Source organism: Leuresthes tenuis, unplaced genomic scaffold (assembly GCF_036924035.1).
Source record: "Leuresthes tenuis unplaced genomic scaffold, fLeuTen1.0.hap1 SCAF_8, whole genome shotgun sequence".
Taxonomy (NCBI): Eukaryota; Metazoa; Chordata; class Actinopteri; order Atheriniformes; family Atherinopsidae; genus Leuresthes; species Leuresthes tenuis.
Genome location: NW_027325362.1, coordinates 18214640 through 18234664, shown reverse-complemented (window position 1 = coordinate 18234664; position 20025 = coordinate 18214640). Strand labels below are relative to the sequence as shown.

Below are 20025 nucleotides of genomic sequence, written 5' to 3'. Positions count from 1 at the left end.
CATATACTCTAAGGCCTGAGCTTGGATTATCTTTTATCCAACAGTGATGGAATAATTCATATCATGATTTTTTTAGTAATCATCAGTCTGCTGCAGGAGGCTTTTGCAGTTGCAGGTGTAGGTGAGTGCATCATTTCACATATTCATACCCAGAATCAGAATTCTGCTATAGTTTTTATGAAATTACTTTCCTGTTTGCTTTTGTAACAGTTATTTTCTGCTATAGATTTAATGGTAATGCCCAATTAAAATACACAATTCCATCCCCCTATTGGTCTTTCTCTAAATATTTCAGTTTCCTGTATGTTGCAGTCAGCCTCGAGACTACTTTTTGTACTGAGCTTGCAAATCTTTAAAAATGGGTCACAAATATATTTTCCTGACGTTAAGGCTTCATGATTTCCTACAATGCAGTCATTTTTCATGAAGTCAGTTATTTGAAAGATCTTACTCTGGGACTAGTTTCAGCTGTGGAAATACATGCGTTTGGTATGAGCAGTTAAGCACTAAAACAATGTAAGGGGGATTGACCTAAAATAAAGTGAAGTTCTTTTGTTTACTGTAATAAATCACCATGTCATCCGGTTTTGCTGTGGCTTAGGGATGTGTTTACAATACTTTGGGCATCACTGTGGGTCTAATGCAAGACAAAAAAAGCCTGTCAGGCTTTTAAGGGGTACAGTTGTCAGCATGATTAGTTTGTTGTTAATTTTGATTAGAAAAGACATGTATCCTTCAACACAAAAGTATGAGCAATAAATTTGGATCTGTTGGTCTTCATCAGCACAGATAAGAGGAGTCTGAATGATCATCCAGGTCTGGCTCTACTTTCTCTGTAAAAGCCAAATAAAGTTCAGGCCTCATGTGGGTGATTTAATACTCCTATTAGCATATAACCACATGAGTCAGCTGTGTCCTCTGCCCCTTCTGTGCAGCTCGAACATGAGCACTGTGAGCCAGTTGTACGTCTCCACAAATGGTTGTTAATGTCATCAGAGGTTCTCAGGCTATATGGATTCCTCCCTCTGCTTTTATTGCAGCAGCATAGTGATATGGTGGACTGTCCAGCAGTGGATGGAGGGTGAAAATGATATGTGTGTGCTTTGTGGCCACAAATTGGGTTCAACACTTAAGTCTTAGTTGATGGCTTCACACTGAGTGTGTGTTTTCATGAGCACTTCTGACAGAAGATTTAAGAAACATACTGTTATTGTTACTGTAAATCTCCTCTCGGCCTTGACTGCAGTTAGTGCACTTTTAATACAAGATACTGGAAAGCGTAAAATATGGGGATCTTATGTAATGCAATTCCTCTGAATGGAAAGCAAGACCACTGGATATAATCGTGATCAATGCTCCAGTAAACTGTTTGGAGCTGGTTGTCAGCTCTCATGCTGTCTGGCTTTGCTTAACACAGCGGATGCTGCACTGATCAGCCTCCTGCTGTTTCTCCACGCCTTCCAAAAATTCACTCATTAATGCTTTCGTTCCTGTCTGCATTGCCCAGGTCCTTATGTTATCTCCTTTTGTTCTATGTCTGCCTCTTAATTACACTGTGGAGAGGCCATAAAGAAGGTTGCAACTATTGACTGTTTATTCTTCCTGTTCAGTTGTTTTCCTGATTATGCACAACTGACTGTGGTGAAAAGAGTCGTCACCGACAGTCGTCTCTGACAACTCAGAGGATAAAGAATCCTTTGTGGAAAGCTTGTTTATCTTGATTTACACCTGACTCGGTTACCTTTTATCTCGATGATAGGAAGATTTGCTCCAAGGTAACAAGAGTGCTCAAATAGGCAGCATAGATCAGTAGTCTCTGAGACCCTTCAAACCTTTACTATAGTATTTAATGGAGTAACCATTCATGCTAGACAGTCACATGACCAGACACATCCTATTTGATTTCTGAGATATTTTTTCCACCCCTAATATAATGGAGGTGAAATCAATTTTAGTTGTGGATCCTAATGCTCACAGCTCTGGAAAATTACACGTTATGGCTTTTATAAGCCAATCTATGAGCAGCTTTCATTAAAACTACCCAAGAATTAAAAGTATAAGTGGTGAAGTTTCTGCTTATCTCAGGGAGAGATGCAGAATGACCTTCACCAAAGCCCCAGATTGGACTCGACCCAGAAACGTTGTTCTGCATAATGTTGATGCAGAGGTGGAAATCTCAGAAACAAACACCCCAAAACCTGAGAAAATCTAAACGAAAACAAAGTGCGGACAACAAAGTCTGCACAGGTTTAGTGGAAGGCAGCACTGACAGAGAGTATCGATTAAAGTATCAATGCCATAAAAGTGACAAAAGCAACAAAATACACATTCAGAAATGTAATCACGTCAACACTTTCTTCTATTAGCTGAAAAATGTACTCGAAATATTGAAAAATAAGGCGGCTGCAGTGTTATGAACATCACTGGAATGTACTTGAGAACAGATAATAATTGTATAACACCATTTTCAAATAATTTGACAACCTTTAGCATGGCATCATGTTTTGCAATTGCAGTTTTCTTTCAAATGTTCACGTGAAAACCTCTATCAAGTTCATGAGACTTTGGAAAACCTTAGACCTATTCTCACCGTACTTGGAGTTGGTCTTTCTAAGCTACATTTGAAATGTTTTGCAATTCTTTCTGAGCCCCACCCACTGAATGAACATCCATGAAATCCTTTTTTACAGCAATCATATAAATCATACAAATTTCCATTCTCCTATTCCAATATATTTTAAAGTAATTTGATTCTGAATAAAGAAAACTGTCACAGAGTCTGCTAAATGTAACTTCACAGCCAAGAAATGCATCTTTCTTTCAGATGGTTTTGTTCTTTGCAAAAATATATTCTATATTTAAGATATAACTGAATTGAAACATAAAATACAACCAAATCATGTAATGATTTCAATATATGGTTCTGTTTTAACACTGTTTTTTTTTTTTTTACAAATTGAACACCATGGGAGCAGTGTGTACCTGGATTGATGACAATTTCCATCATCACACAATCTGTTACATTTAACATGGGAATTTGTTCTGTCCAAGGTTTTGGGAATTGAGAACTCAATTGTTGGAAGACTCAGCTACAATCATACAGGTTTAAATAAATTAAGAGACAACAAATAATGTTAGAGTATAATGTTAATTAAGGCTAACATAGATACTGAAACTGACATATATTAATTAGAGTGATTAAGTGTTCATTACTAAAAGTATTAATTACTAAACTAAATCTAAAAGTATAGGTGAGTGGTGAGTTTTTCAGACTTTTTATGGTACCATTGCATCGTAGTATCAGTCCAGAGTGGAAATATACAGCGTCACCATCTTTATTCCCACCCACAACTTCAAATCAGGCAGCATCTGCTGTAACTCAGATGTAGGTCATGTTTGGTTTTATAGCTGTGAAGATGAAGCTCTTCCTGTAGTTTGTCTACTTTTTCGGATTCCTCCAAAGGCATCAGACTTTTTGTTGGCATTCTGCAAAGTTGTTACCCAGCTGGAAGTTGGAAATGTATCTGTTTCTGAATGCAGCATGAACAGATACAGCAACAGAACCCAACATTACAAAAACAAACTTGCAAACTTGTATCAGGGAAGTGTTGCCCATATGAGCAATAATTCATAACAATGGCCTCTAAAATGCGAAATATTCAAAAAGAAAAAAATCTACAAACAGATTTGTAAGTGATCTATTTCTGGCTGGTTGTTACATTACTTCAGCAGTCCTACCATTGGTGTGTTTTACAAACCTGGGCCATTCAAATGCATGACTCACAACAATGCTGTGCCCAAGAGGGGGATCAGTATCAACTGTCTGTGGCTGAATTACAGATAGGGGAAATGTAAGTATCTGAGAATAAAATTGCCGGCCAGTACAGTTTGTTGTCCAGAGTTAACTCTCTGCTGTACGCCCCTTCATAAGGTAATAATGTGTTTCAAGAATTACTGAGTCATTTGAGAGCAAATTTACATTTGTGTGCAATGTCAAAGTGAACACCGACGTGTTGTTCACTCACGCCTTCCCTACCCCCCCCTCTCAGCCCTGGACCCGTGCTCTGCTTACATCAGTCTGAATGAACCCTGGAGGAACACTGACTTCCACGTCAACCAGTCATCTGGCGGGCCCCTTTGCGACAGCCATGTGGCGGGGGAATGGTACCGCTTCACTGGCATGGCCGGGGATGCCATGCCTACCTTCTGCATAACTGAGAATCACTGTGGCACACACGCCCCCATATGGCTCAATGGCAACCACCCCCAGCTCGATGAAGGCATCGTGACCCTGCCTGTCTGTGCCAGCTTCACTGACAATTGCTGTCACTGGAATTCCAGCGTGGATGTGAAGGCCTGTCCTGGTGGATACTTTGTTTACCGCCTGCCCAGACCCTCCGTCTGCTTCCATGTTTACTGTGGCCGTGAGTTAGGATGACAGTTTTTTTTATTTTTTCTATAAATCTTCTTTTTATTTTCACTTTTTTCACTTTCAAGAAGCATTTCATTTGCTTGACATTTACTGCCTGTGTGCGTGTGTTTGTTTCACAGATTTCTACGATATCTGTGATGAGGTCGATTGCACAGGCCCCGGATGTCCGGAGTCTGACTGTCGCTGTGCGCCTGGGACTGTCCTGGGACCAGACACACAGACATGCCTGGGTGAGACAGACAGGGAGGAAGCGAGAGAGGAGACAGACAAGTTGTTCAAGAGGAAAAGATAACTACAGATGACAGATAGACAGATAGAGTGTTTTCAGAATAACAAACAAAAAACAAAGCCTGTTTCAAGATATTTGAGTATTACAGTCAAGTGTTGAAGCTTGTTACACTTTTTATAGTCTTTAAGTTTCTATTTGAGATATTTTTATCCATTGCTCTTTCAAAAAGGTTTCTAGTTCCATATCATATGTGCTTGGGGCTGTCTCGAATTTGCTGCTATTTTGTAATCTGTCCACAGAATTTTTTATGAAGTCCTATTTCATTTCACAAGGCTTTTTTCTAACATGCATTAGGCTTGTTTAGATGCTCTTGTGCAGTCTTGTGTTGCTGAATTTTGTGATGTACTGTGAGAAGTTTTCTTTACTCTCATCACTCTTCCATAAAGTTACTATATGTGAAGGTGTCTGTGCAGAGTGGAACGGTGTACCACTGATTACTCATCCTGATGGTTGCAGTGAAACGGGATTTAATTTGTTTTTATAATTAGATGAGCAGCTCTCTCTCACAAAGTTTTCTTGCAAACCTCAAACTGACCTCCAGCTTTTCTGCTAAATGCTATTTCTTGATAACATTATGACCTGCAGTGTTCTATACATCCTCCTGAGCATCAGATATTCTAATTATAAAAGTGCGTGTTTAATGCTTTGAGGAGCCAAAAACTACTGATTGTTGGGACAAAGTCTAATTTGCATCACTTCGCCTTTTCAACTGTGAACAAGGTCTGAGACCTCAGTAAGTTATGAGAGCCCAAGTTTCTCTGGGTGGCTAAACTTTAAATGGAGCTAGGACTGTAATCAATAATTTAAAAAAAAGTCTAATTTCTTTTGAAACGTTGGAAACGAAGTCCCAGCTTTAATTTGTGTTATCTTGGAGATCTGACTCTCTTCCAAAAAGAGTGTAGTTTATATCACAATTACACTTCCAAACCAACAACTTCTACCTAATTTTATATTCGAATGTCTAGAAATGATGACAGAAGCAACCACTGTTGATGGAAAAAGTAACAGATTGTTGTTTATGTTTGCTGCCACCACCTCAACTTACCGTATTATCAATGTTGTGGGGACCTAAATGGGTTTAAAAAGACACATTATAGGGACCAAACGTAAGGTCTCATATTGCACTGTAAAAGGATACATTTTAAGATCAATGCTTTTTTGATCATGGTTGGACTAAGTCTCCAGGAAATTAATATAGGTACGCGTAATGTCATGTGAGAAGGCATGTGTGTGTGTTTGTGTGTATGTGTGGTACACTGGCACCTAATGATGGATGACAGGCATGCAGGGTGATCACAGACAGCCTGAAAACTGCTATCTTTATACACCCTTCAACTAAATCTGCCTCTCTCTCTCCTGTTCTGCATTCCTCTATCTTCACTATCTTTTCACCCTCTACTAGATTCTTACTTTTCTCCCCATGCTTATTTAATCCATCATTATTTCTTTACTAACTCTCTCCCTATTATATTCTCCATTTTAATATTCTTTAGAGTCAATTTATCATCCTCCTCCTTGAAAAAATAAAATTAATTGCTTGGAGGTGATAAACTCCTCCCATCTGGTGGTCAGTGGATTAAAACAAGACTCATCTGATGATAATATCATGAAAGATGTGCTGCCTATGCTGTGTTCAGATATAAATGAATGTGAAAATGGCAATGGTGGCTGTGCGGAGGTGTGTGTGAACACCAAAGGCTCCAGGCGTTGCGACTGTGGGCGGGGTAGAGTACTGGATGAGGATGGATACAACTGTAGAGGTATGAGACACACCATTTGGTGTTGTACAGAGATAATTAAACTAGGGATCTGCTTAGTGTTAGTGTACTTAATACTTTGCATATCTCTCTACTGCTTCATCCAGAGATCGCAGGCTGTCATGTCAACAATGGAGGCTGCAGCCATGGCTGCTCCAAGCTGCTGGACTCCTACCGGTGCTACTGTCCCAGAGGGCTGGAGCTGGGAGATGACAAGCGCACATGCCAGGGTGTGTATGTGTGTGAGAAGAAGGTATTCTAAGGTTTAACGTTTCGGAAAGTAATAAAAATCATCAGATCTCTACCAGCTCTTGAAATTAATCATGTCATACAAATGACAATTGCTTTGAGCTATTGTGGCTAAGGATGGTTCTACAAGTTATTGAGTAATGAGATAGACTTTTTTTTCACTCACTGCTTCTGAATTTTGTCTTAGTTTTTGTTAAATAGACAATGACCCTGTGTAATATGTCATGGTCTTTGACTGAGGTATTTACCCATTTTCAAAATGTGATAAGAACCGGGTGGATTTTGAGATGATGCTCCAGTATGAAAAATCTTTGGAAGTGGGTGTTCTTTCTTTTTCACATCAGTAGAGGGAGTCGCCAAGGAGGCTGAAATTAGGAATACAAATGTGTTTGCATTTATCTTCACAGGTGTGTAATTGTGTATTGGGAGGGGAAAAAAACAACAAAAACTTTTTTCCAGGCATATAGATATATATCATATATATTTCAGGATCTGGTTATTTATTATTTATCATTGTTCATGACACAAATCATACCCCCTCTCACTTAGAGTCTTTTTTTTTAAAGAGATCACAACAACAAATTCTCAAATGATGGGTTATCAGAATAGATTTAAATGAGTTTTCTTTCAATTCGCCAACTTAATTAATTAATTGCTTAATATTAATGAATTAAGCTCATCTTGAATTTCCATCATGTAAAACGAGCAGCAAACCATCACCTGAGAGGCAGAAAATGGTGAATACTGGTGTCAATCAGTAAGTGATTGATCACTGTAGGACATCACTTTCTGCTTTCAAGAGTATTCTCACACAGTCTCACTTTCTTCATGTAGTTTCCTGTTAAGCAGACAGTGTGAGTTTAAAGGTTCTATTCACTTTACTTGACAGTGGGGTTATTTTAACCTCTTTTCTCACTCCAATCCCTGCAGTGCCGGTCCAGTGTGACTCCAGCTCTATCACAGTATCAGTTCCTAAAGACCTTGTCGGTGGACTGGAACTTTTTCTGTCCAACTCTTCTTGTCGAGGTGTTTCCAATGGCACACACATCAACCTCAGCTTCAGCCTCAAGACGTGCGGCACAGTTGTGGAGGTCAGCTGCTTTGGGGTGACATGTTTTTTTCCACTGAGTGTGTGCATTGTTTGTGTGTAAGATTAGGGCAAGAAAAAACTGAATGCAATATATTTTAAAATAGTTACTCACTTCAGAGGTTGTTGCTGACTGAAAAAGCCATTTAAGTGAAATAGATATTTGCTTCGAGGTGACAAGTGACAAGATTGTGGGGACCAACCTGGTGACAGGCCTACCCAGGAGCAGCTCAGGCAGCAGCCGGGACTTAATAGTCCGGACTAGTAAATTACTCCTCCCGGTCACCTGTGAGTTCCCCCGGGAATACCACGTGTCAGACGGATACCAGGCAAGTCTGCGTAGCTCAGCCCTGGAGCTGGAAAGCCACAGTGAGGGAGTCTTCCAGTTCAACCTGGAGCTATTCAAGAACGCTGAGTTCTCAGAGCGCTACAGCACCCCGCCCCAGCTGCGCCTGCACGACTCCCTGTTCTTTGGGGTGGAGCCAAAGGAGAGAGTGGAAGGCCTCACTTCCCTGGTGGAGAGCTGCTTCGCAACACCAGGGCCCAACGCTGACCAGGCCCTCAAGTATTACCTCATCAAAGATGGGTGAATAACTTTCACAGCATTAGCGTCACATCATATGCAACATTACATGACATATTAAACTATGAGCAAACACAAGCAGTGAAACTGTGTACCGATGCAATTTTTTGATTAAAAGGATCTTATTCCAACTACTCCCTATTAGCTAAAGTTACGATACAATAAGTTGCATCCAGGTAACTTGTGCATTTGCTGGTATCAGGTTAATCTTTCCAGACAGGATGATCAACTACACAGAAAGAGATGTGTTAGTGTATAGTAGAAGTAGGATATCACCTTTGGCTGAGCAAAAATATTTTAATGACAGAAATGCTACACTTCATCAGCACCTCTGAATTATTAATGAGTAGCAGAGAGAAAATAGCTATAGCTGCTTTGTAGTTGCAGTGTCACCAAAATGATCACATGAAATTGTTTCAAAATGACTGCGACTTCCACTAATGATGATGATAATGCTAATCTTTGCCTTCTCGGTTCTGTCAAGTTAAAACTAGAGATGCATTTGATCCTGCAACTTTATCATTAATATCAACGGCGTCATACCCAGCTGTTGTTTATAAAGTCCTTAGCTTCATGCTTGACAGTTATATGACAGGGAATCTTCAGTCCTTCAGAGAAATGTCAAATGAAAAATGGCACTGGCCTCAAATTTTGATGAATATGGAGAGAAAACATGAATGCTTAATGTGGCCTTATATATGAAACATTTACTTTTGGCTAAATATTTATCTAGAGTGAGATTTTCTAATGCTGCACTGTGGACATCGACAGAGCATGGATTTGAATCTGTTTTTATGCTTTCTCATTATCAACATCAAGGTTAAAGAAATAGTATTGTGTTGAGATGTCAGCTGCCTGCATTGTTTTTTCTCTTTGGCCTCCTGCACAGATGCATCTCTGATGAGACAGTGACACAGTACTCATCCAAGGACCAGCTCTCCAAGCATTACCAGGTCCCCGTTTTCAAGTTCATTGGCAAGGACAATCGAGTGAGTAAAAGAAGCATGCTGGGAGCCACCTGGCAAATATAATGTACTATACTGTGAAGATAGACTGTATGCATTAGCAGCATCCTTTATTATGCAATGGTATTTTGTTCCATCTTAAAACCTCAAAACAAGCTTGTCTCCTGTGTCTACAGCAAGTGTTCCTCCACTGCCAGGTGTTGGTATGCAGGGCAGGAGACACCCGCTGTGCCCGGCGCTGCCGGGGACGTGCCAGACGGGAGATTCAGATGGGTGAATCTCAGGATCAACGCACACTGAGCACAGGCCCCATTTACATTCTGCCTTGACCATAGGCCCCATTTACATTCTGCCTTGACAATGATGCTAACAAGAAACCATAACAAAAAGAAAAAGAAAATATCCAGAAAAACACTGAGAACATGGCAGCTGTGCGTGCTAGGAACAGAAAAACTACACTTTCAGATGAACAGACCAATCCAATTTATTTGGCAGGTAAAACAACAAATAGATGTGTATGCTAATAAGTCTATCGGACTGTCCCTTTAAAGTACAACATAGAAACACACTTAGCAGTACATTGTACTTCCCTTTTTTGTCTTAGTTCCAGTGTTATTCATTGGGCTGGTGATGACCCAGCACATATGAGTTTGTGTATCTTTGCCACTTTACCTCGCAGCACAGTTTACTGACATTAAAGTGATTGACATTTCTATTAGAAACCATTCAGAGTGGCCACAGTGCGTTTCTAACAACTACAGCACGACAGATGTTTTTCTAGGTCACACTTTGGGGCTTTTCTTAGGCTTAATTACAGCTTGGAGACTTTCTAGATTTATAAAAATGGTTCATATTTCACACCATCACTGACTAGGAAAATAGAAGTGGAACGTCCTTAGATGCATTCTAAGTCATTTGCTACGTGTAATCGATGGCTGGGGAGCATGTCGCACATTATACTGTGGCAGAAAAGAGATATTAGTGAGCTGTGCCAGGAAATTATACACACGCTTCATCACTCTGACTATCAATCTGGAGGTAATCATGTCAGTTAAATTGCCATTAGTCATACATTTATTCATAAAAAGTAGCAAATAACTGCCGAATAACTTACATCAAACAGGAGCATTGTAGCTGTAATGGGCTTTACATTTACGTGATATTGACTTTGCGTTTGAGCTTGGCAAACTTTAGGTGTAGCAGAATGCCATGTGCACCTCAGTAATAATCTTGAGCTTAACTATATAAGGAAATTAATCTGACTTCCATATCCTTTCCATCCTCCTATCAGGCACTTTGTTTGGAGTCATCAAGTAATTTATGGTAATGGAGTCATAGAGGCCTAATTTTGGCCTAAGATGAGGAGTAAGGAGGGTTAAATATGCAAGAGCAACTAATGATGATTCTGAAAGTCATATTTAGGCACTTGATATCTCCTTGTGAATAAATCCTACGAAACAGTTCACTTGAATTCCCATTTACGTCATTTTAATGCCCGGTCTTGGAATCTTGAGCGGGGCCTTTATGAGGTGTCTCCTCTTTGACAAAAAGCCTATAAATGTACTGTGTAATAAATGGGAATTTCCACAACTATGTTATTCATCTGTGAAAGTAGAGATGTCCGTAGTGCTGTGTGTCACAGTTCATCCTTCTCCTCTCCCTCGCAGACACACGCTGCCCTCTGGCTGTTCATGTAGGGCCTGCAACCAAAAGTCCACACTGTGTTGTAGAGAGTGTCTGCCATCGATTCACAGGCTGGAGGGGGGGTTAAGAAACAGAGAGAGGGGAGACGCAGGCTTATTTTTCAATAACTCACAATTTTGCATTATGATCCTGGTGGTAAAAGTACACAGCTTAGGAATTGGGAGTAAGTAGATACTTGCAAACTTCTCACCTTGTACCTTGGACACAAAGCCGAGGCTCTTCTTAAGGTCAGAGCAGATGTCATGCAAGCATGAGCGAAAGTTGCCGTCACAGTCGTACTTATTCATGCCACAAGTGTCGTAGCACATATCAAGCTGGTTACAGCACTTTGTCATAGCAGGGACTCCCATATCAAGCTACCAAAACAAATAACAATGTTGCATCAGAACGGTTCACTGATACATAGGTATGGCTGGCTGAACAGTATAGCTCTGGGCTGTTGGTGCTATGAAAAGGCCACCTACAGCAGCATTCACCTGGAATCCCACCAGAGAAGAGCTGCAGCCGTTGGGCTCTGCTTGCTGGTAGCCCGGGCGAGGAAGTGGAAGTTCACCTATGAAGGCAGAAAAGTTCCATTTAACATTTACAAACTTATTTGATGCAATCACATCCCTTCAGCAAAAGATAACAGTACAGTATATCTCTATCGTCAGGTGTGTGTCACTTCACAGATAAGATGTAACTTCTGTTTGAGAACATCTGCATTGATTGTGAAACTGAAAGGACATGCACCTTCCAGACTGATAAAAAAAAAGAATTCAAGTTTCAGTCACAGCCTGAGGCTTACAAGAAGTAAGTGGCTGTAAACTGAGACCAGATCAATTTCTTTAAAATGAAAGAGAGCTGACCAAACAAATAGCCGATACAGATTTTTGGCTTCAAAATAACATTTATGAAGGTTCATCACTGATGTTGCATCAGTACGGTTCACTGCATTAGGTATTTACAATACTCTGTATAAGACTAATGTAAAGTGATCATATGTGTAAAAAAAAACATATTCAGTCTTACCATATCTGCAGCGGTACTGGCAGACACCGTCGCGTCCCCCGACCAGCTCAACCAGAGAGTCAAAGTATCCGTGAATATTCTGAAAACTATTTCTAATTGAATTGAGGCTCCAACTGTTTTCATCTTCTTGTGCTTGGGGTTTGTTTGGGGACTTGTCTGTCTGGACTGGTCTGATCTCATTGGCCTCCTCCTCAGATGGAGGTCTCTGAGTGACAGCTTCCTTGGTAAGAGTTTCAGTGGGAGGGATGTCTCCAGCAGGCTTATCACTGTCTGCCCCTGGCTCTTTGACTGTTGCACCATCCGCCACACGAACCTCCACTTCAGGTCGATCACCTCCCTGGTTATCCACCGCGAGTATTTTAGCTAAAAGTTTGTCGCCAAAAAGGGAATTAGCCTCAGAGGCGCCTCCATGGGCATCTTCAGCAGGTGTTGCCACAGCGGGAGCTGCGTCTTCCTCCTTTGCTTCGGTCTGGTAGAAGCCTAAAGTGGCACACATGCCCGAGGACAAGCAGAGGAGGAGCAGGACCAAAATCCGGAGCAACATGATGATGAACTGGCGACAATCCAAGCAAAGGTAGTTCTTCACAAAGTGAAGTGTTGTTTCCAGGGAGGGAAGAGCTTAGACAGTGACAGGCAAAAACGCACTCTGCTCTTACTGCCTCTGTCAGCCACAGTGCAGACTTTGACCTCTGATTAGATTGGCGCAGACAACAAGACACTTTGTCCTATCAGGGTTAAAGGTCACACCATATCACACCATAGAAAAGCCTCTATAACTCCGCTAATCCTCTCATTCTTTGTGGTTATTGAATATATCAAATGAGTGTTTCTCCACAGTTTTGTTCACAGAGTTATAATTACATTTTTATGACTTAAGTCCCATGGAAACTGAGCCTAGAGGAAAACCCTCCTCAGATTTCTTTTTAATGCTCCCCCTGCGTCTCCACCATGACCTTTCTCAAGACATCACAAACCTCAAACTATCTTTGCTGCTTTTGATAAAGGTCACAAACTGACACCTCAGCACTGAATAAGAACAGAGACAAGCAAAACATTCTTTTTCATTTAAGGGGACTTTAACAACATTAACATGTTGAGATCCGTCTGTTTAAGTCCATGTTCAAGGGTTAAAAAAGTGAAAAAATTAAAACAACAGAAGGGAAATCTGTTAAACAAATTAATTGCAATTCCAGAGTGAAGCCAGCAAATGAATCCTTTTCTGGTGCTGAACTTTGTGTTTGTTCTATGGTGCACTTTTCTCACATATCTCTGGTGCCATCTTGTGTTTATAGAGCAATTTGCTCCCAATTCTGTGAAAAAAAAAAAAGACCTTTTCAGTGTTCCTGCCAAGATGCGTAAATCATACTACTGGGAATTATGTTATGGACTCTTTATCTAAATGATCCATTCTGCACAACAATACATATTATCTCCTGCTCATGCAGATTACCATGTGGAAATAAATAATTTTAAAAAAGGACAATATTTAATGTTCTTTTTTCCTCCTCCTCTATTGTAAGCTGGAAGTTGCTCATATTAACAAAGCCAAACTAGGTTTCCCTTTGGCATTAAAACAATATGTGAAGCATCGAATTATCTCATTTAGCTGTTATTTAAACCGTACTTCTTACTCCATCATATAGATTTATGTCATGGAGATTAGTCTGATACTAGTTTGTCATTTAAAGCAAGCTTTTACATTTAAAACATGACTGTTTTTGTGAGATGGGACACATTTTTACAGTTTAACCGCTATAATAGTGTATACTTTATATCATTACCGTCACCTAAACTGACCGCAATTTCAAGGTGCTGTTTAAGTATTGCCACATAACAGTAAAATATATCTGACTAGAATAACACTCATAAAAGGGCCTGTCTGCAAAATAACTTTTATCATTTCTGAATCTCATGCTTGTAATTAAACCTTTCTGTTTGTTGTCGTGTGATTTAAAGTGTTCAATGTGGTCAATTTCACACAGTTGGAGAAGAATTGAAAAAAAAAATCAAAGTTGGTTGGTTGGAGGTAAACATTGTACTTAAAGAGATAACACAACCACGTCATTGTGCTGCTGTCCTCCACGCTGAACGTGATGAATCAATAAAAAAAAAAGAGAGACTTCCTTCATTTGATTGCACTTGGCATTATCTTGCACAAACAGTATGACTTTGAAACATCCAACTGATTATTTGGTTTGTTGATGATGAAGCTGTTCACCCTCTGTTTGGAGATCATTGTGTATTTCGCCCCACAGCATCCTGTGGCAAAACATAAGAGAGAACATGTAGGTAAATAAGGGACACAAACTAATTAAATGTCCCAAACGCTGTATACAGCACAACACGCACCGTCTTATGGCCTTGCTTGCTTTCTCTCTGTTCAGCACCACATTGATGTTGTTCTCTAGATCCTTAAAAGAAAACTTAGTCAATTAATAAAAACATTATGCCGTAGCAGGACGTGCATTGCAATTGCAATGAAAAAAATACAGTGTCTAAAAGATAAAACTCCCAAACCTTGCTAACGGTCCTTAGACGGTCATTTGAGGCTAACAGTTTCACCGTCTCAGTCTGGAAGAGAACAAAAGAAAAACCAAATAAACGGTGCATTTGCATGCATTTAAAGCCAGCAGGCTCGATGCTCAAAGTGAAATAAACATTAAGTTGCTCTCGTCATGAGCTTATGGAAAAGACCTGAGGGGCATTGAAACTTTCAGCACCTTTAGGTCTTTGATGCGTCTTTCAGTGGCAGCTGTGGTATCAGTGGACACCAGCCTTTCACGAAACTCCACCTCCAACTGCTGGATCTCCTTCCACACATTCAGCACCTGAAGCCTCCTGAACTGGACCATATTAGTGTGACCGAAGACAGTCCCACTACCCTGCAGCCTGCTCAGAGATGCATCTGTTCACACACGCAGCGGCAACAAGTGTGAATGCAAAGCAGTGAATAATGATGGATGTACAAATACACCCCTGAAGGTAAAAAAAAAAAAAAAACATAATACAAAAAGAGCACTTTGACTTGTCTGCTTGCAAGATGAAGTGAATATTTGTTTACTGTGTGCACTGGAGGATTAGCATGGTTACGTGCTACCTACCCTGCAGGATGATATAGAGCACTACAAATGCTTGGATGTGGTTTATTCATAATTAGATCTAAAAATGTAGACTCACTCTTCTCATCACAGTCCTCTGGGCCCTTTATGGCTGGAATGTTCTGTAACTCGTGGTGGGCTCTGGGGTTACAAAAGAACAAACAAACCACTCAGAAAGGCCAACATAAAGAGCTGATAGTTGATATATAATTGCGGTACCGTTTATTCTCCTCTAGAGCTTTTTTGACTTCCTGCTCCAGCCTGCAAACCTCCTTTTCAGCATCATCCAGCTGTACTTCTACAGTATCTTCGACCGGGGTGTATAGCAACTGAAATATTACAATCGGATCATCAAGAAGAAAAAACCCTTGGACTTAAACAATGTGTAGGAAAGATACTTGAGGTAAATACTTGCTTCATCCCTGTGTGTTGAAAGGCTCACAAACAGAGCGTATAAAAGCTTTGTCAAAACATAGGTAGTCGTACTACTATCAGTAAAAACTGAACCCTTTGCTACCAGGCCTGAGTCGGTTCTTAAAAGAATTATCATCTGAAAGGACCATAAAAAGGAATGAGAGACTCTGTGATGCCTTATCTTTAAACCCGTGGTTCAACCATGAGCAGGATTTAGTTACATGACAATGACTTAAGAAGAAAATACGTCCATTTTTCAAGAACCCTACTTACAGGCTTTTATTCTCACTCAAGTGCATGATCTTGATAATCCCCCACAGCAAACATGCAGCCATTATTATAGGCTTACTGTTAATCAACTGACAAACAGAGAAGGGAATCAATGCCAGGAAATCACGCATGAAAGTGGCGTCCATGTTTTAGCTTTTGTTATAATCATTCGCATCAGACACTACTGCTTTACCATGTCGTGTTGAGAGGACTGGGAGGCTATCAAGTGGTTGACATATAAATCATAATCTGTCTGGAAGAAAGAAAGAAAGAAAATGTTATTTCACTCCATGTATTATGAACAAAACAGAAATGGTAAAGATAATCGTTTTTTTTTTTTTACTTTCTCAAGTTACTGTAATACCCAGCCAATAAACATGATACATAGGATGTTTGTTTTCCCAGAAAGCATCATTCAAAGTGCTAATAGCTTTGGTCTGATGCTTTGAAACAATAAACACATTTCAGGTGCATGACAATTCAAAATAGTCTGCTCAGTGCAATAAACGAATATTTTGTGCAAAATGCACAAACAACGCACGTGCGATGTAAAATTACCAACACATGAAGCTGTTCTGGTGACAGCCTGAGTAACGCTATCATGCGACAAAAAAATGAACTTGCATGACATGAAACATTTCATGCGAACGAGCAGTGATGGATTCGCTGCTCCTCTGAAGTCCTGCTCCCTGACGCACATCGACCAGGTTCTGGTGGTTGCTCTACTTGCGCTTTCTACACCAGGGACTCGCTCTCTGTTGGCTCTAATACTTCTGACGGCACATGCTAAAAATGTGCTAGTGGGTACAGAGGAAATGGAAAAACCTTGATTTCCCTCAGGATGCGTCCAAATACTGGTGAGCCTTCACATACATCATCAAAGACGTCACTGAACACCGCAAGGCGGTCTCTGCTGGGCCAGCTTTGTGCTGACAACTTCTTCAACTCCTGTGTATGACAGGAACGAACACACACACACACACACACAGAACATTAGCGAGTTACAATGTGTGTCAGAGCCTGTGCCTGCCTTTATTCATGCAAATGCTAAACTCATTTATTTAAGTCATGGTTTGGGTAACTGCTCTCACCTTTTGTAATTTCCTCTCATGCACTTCAGCAACATTTCCTCCGGTACAGACGTCCTGCTCTCCTGTGACTTGCCTGTCAAGCCATCGTTCCATCTCCACCTGGCCTTCATTCTTCAGGCCTTCCCTGTTTGTATGGCTTGAGGAAAACTGATGATTCCTCTTCGGATCAGGTAAAGTGATAGATTCCTTGGGAGAAGAGGCTTTTAGCGGGTCTGGCAAAGAATTTGACGAACAACCTATCTTGGTTAGAGTTATATCTTCTCCTCTGACTGCATTTGATGAACAATCTTTGGCCTGATCTTGTCTTGACCTCGAGAACTCAGACTCTGCAAAAGGAGTGCCAGAAGTGTTCTCAGAGGGAGACTCTTTCATTTCTTTCTTCTTTACAGAGGCCAGTATCTTTGCATGTCTCTTCTTGAGTGCCACTGAGTTAAGAGTTTCTTCTTGGCAATGAGACGTCTCCCAGAAAAACTGCTTTGTCTCTTCGGGACGCTGACTCTGGTTCAGGCTGCGGGGCCCCAGATGACCAGAGGAATAGGTCAGGATATCAGCCTTCTGAGCAGCTTCAGCAGCCAGCAGCAGTCCGTGGATGTCGCTCCTACAGCTCTGCTGCTTCTGCTTACAGTTACTGGACATGGCTTGGAGGGAAAATATTGGATATAGTTGATTTAAAGACACAGAACTGATCCCTTCTGATGTATCGAATTTCCTTCAAGGAAACACGTTTTCCTATATTACAAAAGACTGTGGTGTTGCTGACTGTGTTCCAAACAAATAAAAAAAAAGTCATTTAAACATTTTTCATCACACTAATTAAATCTTAGTACCTCAAATTAATCCAAAAAACAATGAGCAGGCAAACATCAATGCAGTTTGAGCATGCTTTCCATTGAACAAACTAAACCAATAAATAAATGAGTAAATAAAAAATGTAAACTCAATTCAGACATCACAAAAATGTTACTTAAACCGTAATGCATGTACCCATATCAAAAACTAGAGTTTGGTATTTTTATCCATGGCTGGATGACCGCACGATTTGCCAGATCACGAATTATCTGGCATGAAAAGTTATAGTATTTCGATTTCCTAGCATGAATTTAAGAGATTTCTATAATCTAATCGAGATATGCAAATGAAATCGAAAAAGTATCTGTAACCTCACCTGCAGTAAACTACTTTCAAATAAAAATCACGACCAAAATCAAACTTCCTTCGTGGCCTCAGCTGTGCGTGCTCCATTTGGTTGCTAAGGAGACAGAAGTGCGTAATCCTTGCGTTGCATTTAGTGTCTTGGTGATAATCGTACCCGTGAGTTTTAAGGTGCTAAGCCTTGTAATGGCAGGGGGTGAAGTGACAAACAGCTGATATTACGTAAATATTACAGTTAAATGAATGTGTGCTGTTTTGCTAAAGTATATTCTTAAAGTTGAACTAAATTTTAAGCTACATTGTGTTCTAGTGAATCTACATTTGTATATTTCTCCCCTGTAATTGTATTTCAGCTCAGTGATGTTATAAAAATCTCTAACTTTCCATTTATTTTAATTACTAAATAATCTTGTCAACTTTAAGGGACAGAAACCCCCCAAAAAGCAAGTTGTCTTAAGAAAGCAAAGTGTTTAAACCAAAGCTAAATCCTAGTGGTAACTCATTTGACTTTACTGGGAATAAGTGTTTTGAATGTCGTGAGCCAGAAGCAGCACGAGTAAGCTGTTTACACTGCAAATAACTAATGTGTGCTCTGTAATCTCTTAAACATGGAAGCAGGACACTCAAACTAATTTCTCCTGTTTTTCCCATGTTTTCTTATTTCGTGACACTGATGTGTTTCTTTTAGACTGTCTCAAATCAATAATTACCAGACAAACTGTGTAAACTTTGCTTACTGGGGAAATCTGATTACCACAGAGCTCTTGCAATTGCCTCAAACTATCATCTTAATTTGTTTTTTTGCAATATAACAGGGTTTTTTGCGTGCAAGTAAGACACGCAGGCTGGAGGGTAGCCTCAAGTGGAAAAGGGAGCGGGGAGAAGAAAGAGAATGAAACAGCCTCAGGGCTGGAGTGACCAGAATGGGAAAGAAGACAGATGGCAAAGCTGAACATGAAGAGACAGAATAACATGTTACACTCCACTGAAACGAGTGGTGCCAGACAACAGAGTTCATGTTCATCTGCAATATTGTTTCCAAACTCATTTGATGTAGTAATGTTAAATTTATAATAATACTAATAATACTACTACTACTACTAATAATAATAATAATAGTGAAGGGGGCACGAAGATCCACACGAGTTTGGGACTGTATCTGTAAACATGCCTTACATTAAAAGATTAAAGATGGATCATCTTTCACCCTTTTCATTCCATCCAGATCAGTTTAAATTTGCCCTCTGACCTCAGTGTTAAAGCCCAGGTGTTAAACTAGTTGATGAATCTACAGGTGTGGACAGTCATCTTAAGGAACTCTGCAGATTTGATTGTTCATCTGAATATCAGCTGAAGAAGATGTGGATGTCTCATGGGAGAGTTAGCCTTTTCATTTAGGGAGTGTATATTAAAAGACAATAATGATAATATGCCATCATTCATAAAAAGCCAAGAGAAGTGAATATTAATATATGCAGCCTTGAGGAGGGTTTCTTTATTTTCTTTAAGTATTGGCCTGTTTGTTTGGTTGCTTCATAAAAGCTAGAAGAATGTTTCTGCCATGTATTTCCTTCAAGAAATGGTATATTACATTCAAGCTGGATAGAAATAGCTAAAACATTGTCCATTTCAAAGATGGGCAGTATTTACTATAAATCGCACCAAACTGTAACCTCCTAAGTTTGTTTGACAAAAGAATGAAAGATTTTTGGATCAAGTATTGCAAATTATCTCCCGAAAAGTCGTTTATCGTTATGAAAAAAATGAACGAATAGAACTAATCACTTCAAGTGCAGTAACGTGCACTTAAAAGAGCGACTTTTGTCAACCAACACTAAGTCTGTATCTGCAGCTCAGTCATCATAACAGTGAGGAAGGCGACACACAGAAACACAAGGTGAAGAATGATCTGGCACAGTGATA

General features: G+C 40.0%; 2 protein-coding genes across 3 annotated transcripts; one reads left to right on the top strand and one right to left on the bottom strand.

Annotated features, from left to right (window-relative positions):
• The first annotated feature begins 12 nt into the window (after positions 1-12).
• On the top strand, positions 13-12446 carry oit3 (oncoprotein induced transcript 3). Its single transcript, XM_072391203.1, has 9 exons — positions 13-121; positions 4050-4424; positions 4552-4662; positions 6359-6481; positions 6586-6708; positions 7658-7818; positions 7988-8400; positions 9287-9386; positions 9539-12446. Exons 1-9 carry the CDS (start codon positions 64-66, stop codon positions 9689-9691), a joined length of 1617 nt encoding a protein of 538 aa, XP_072247304.1. The 5' UTR covers positions 13-63; the 3' UTR covers positions 9692-12446.
• On the bottom strand, positions 9829-12621 carry pla2g12b (phospholipase A2, group XIIB). 2 transcript variants are annotated; one of them, XM_072391204.1, is made up of 4 exons: positions 12078-12621; positions 11531-11619; positions 11257-11422; positions 9829-11117 (listed from the first exon to the last, which is right to left on the bottom strand). In XM_072391204.1, exons 1-4 carry the CDS (start codon positions 12619-12621, stop codon positions 10999-11001), a joined length of 918 nt encoding a protein of 305 aa, XP_072247305.1. In that variant the 3' UTR covers positions 9829-10998. The 2 variants fall into 2 exon arrangements, with proteins under 2 accessions (XP_072247305.1, XP_072247306.1); XM_072391205.1 differs by having other exon boundaries at positions 11543-11619.
• Positions 12622-20025: the final 7404 nt, after the last annotated feature.

Coding starts and splice junctions, on each gene's coding strand:
- pla2g12b (XM_072391204.1), bottom strand. CDS start 12,621: ATGTTGCTCCGGATTTTGGTCCTGCTCCTCCTCTGCTTGTCCTCGGGC. Junction 11,620..12,077: donor CCAGTACCGCTGCAGATATG/GTAAGACTGAAT, acceptor CTGCCTTCATAG/GTGAACTTCCACTTCCTCGC. Junction 11,118..11,256: donor CTTTGTGTCCAAGGTACAAG/GTGAGAAGTTTG, acceptor CCCCCCCTCCAG/CCTGTGAATCGATGGCAGAC.
- oit3 (XM_072391203.1), top strand. CDS start 64: ATGATTTTTTTAGTAATCATCAGTCTGCTGCAGGAGGCTTTTGCAGTT. Junction 6,482..6,585: donor GGATGGATACAACTGTAGAG/GTATGAGACACA, acceptor TGCTTCATCCAG/AGATCGCAGGCTGTCATGTC. Junction 9,387..9,538: donor TCATTGGCAAGGACAATCGA/GTGAGTAAAAGA, acceptor CTGTGTCTACAG/CAAGTGTTCCTCCACTGCCA.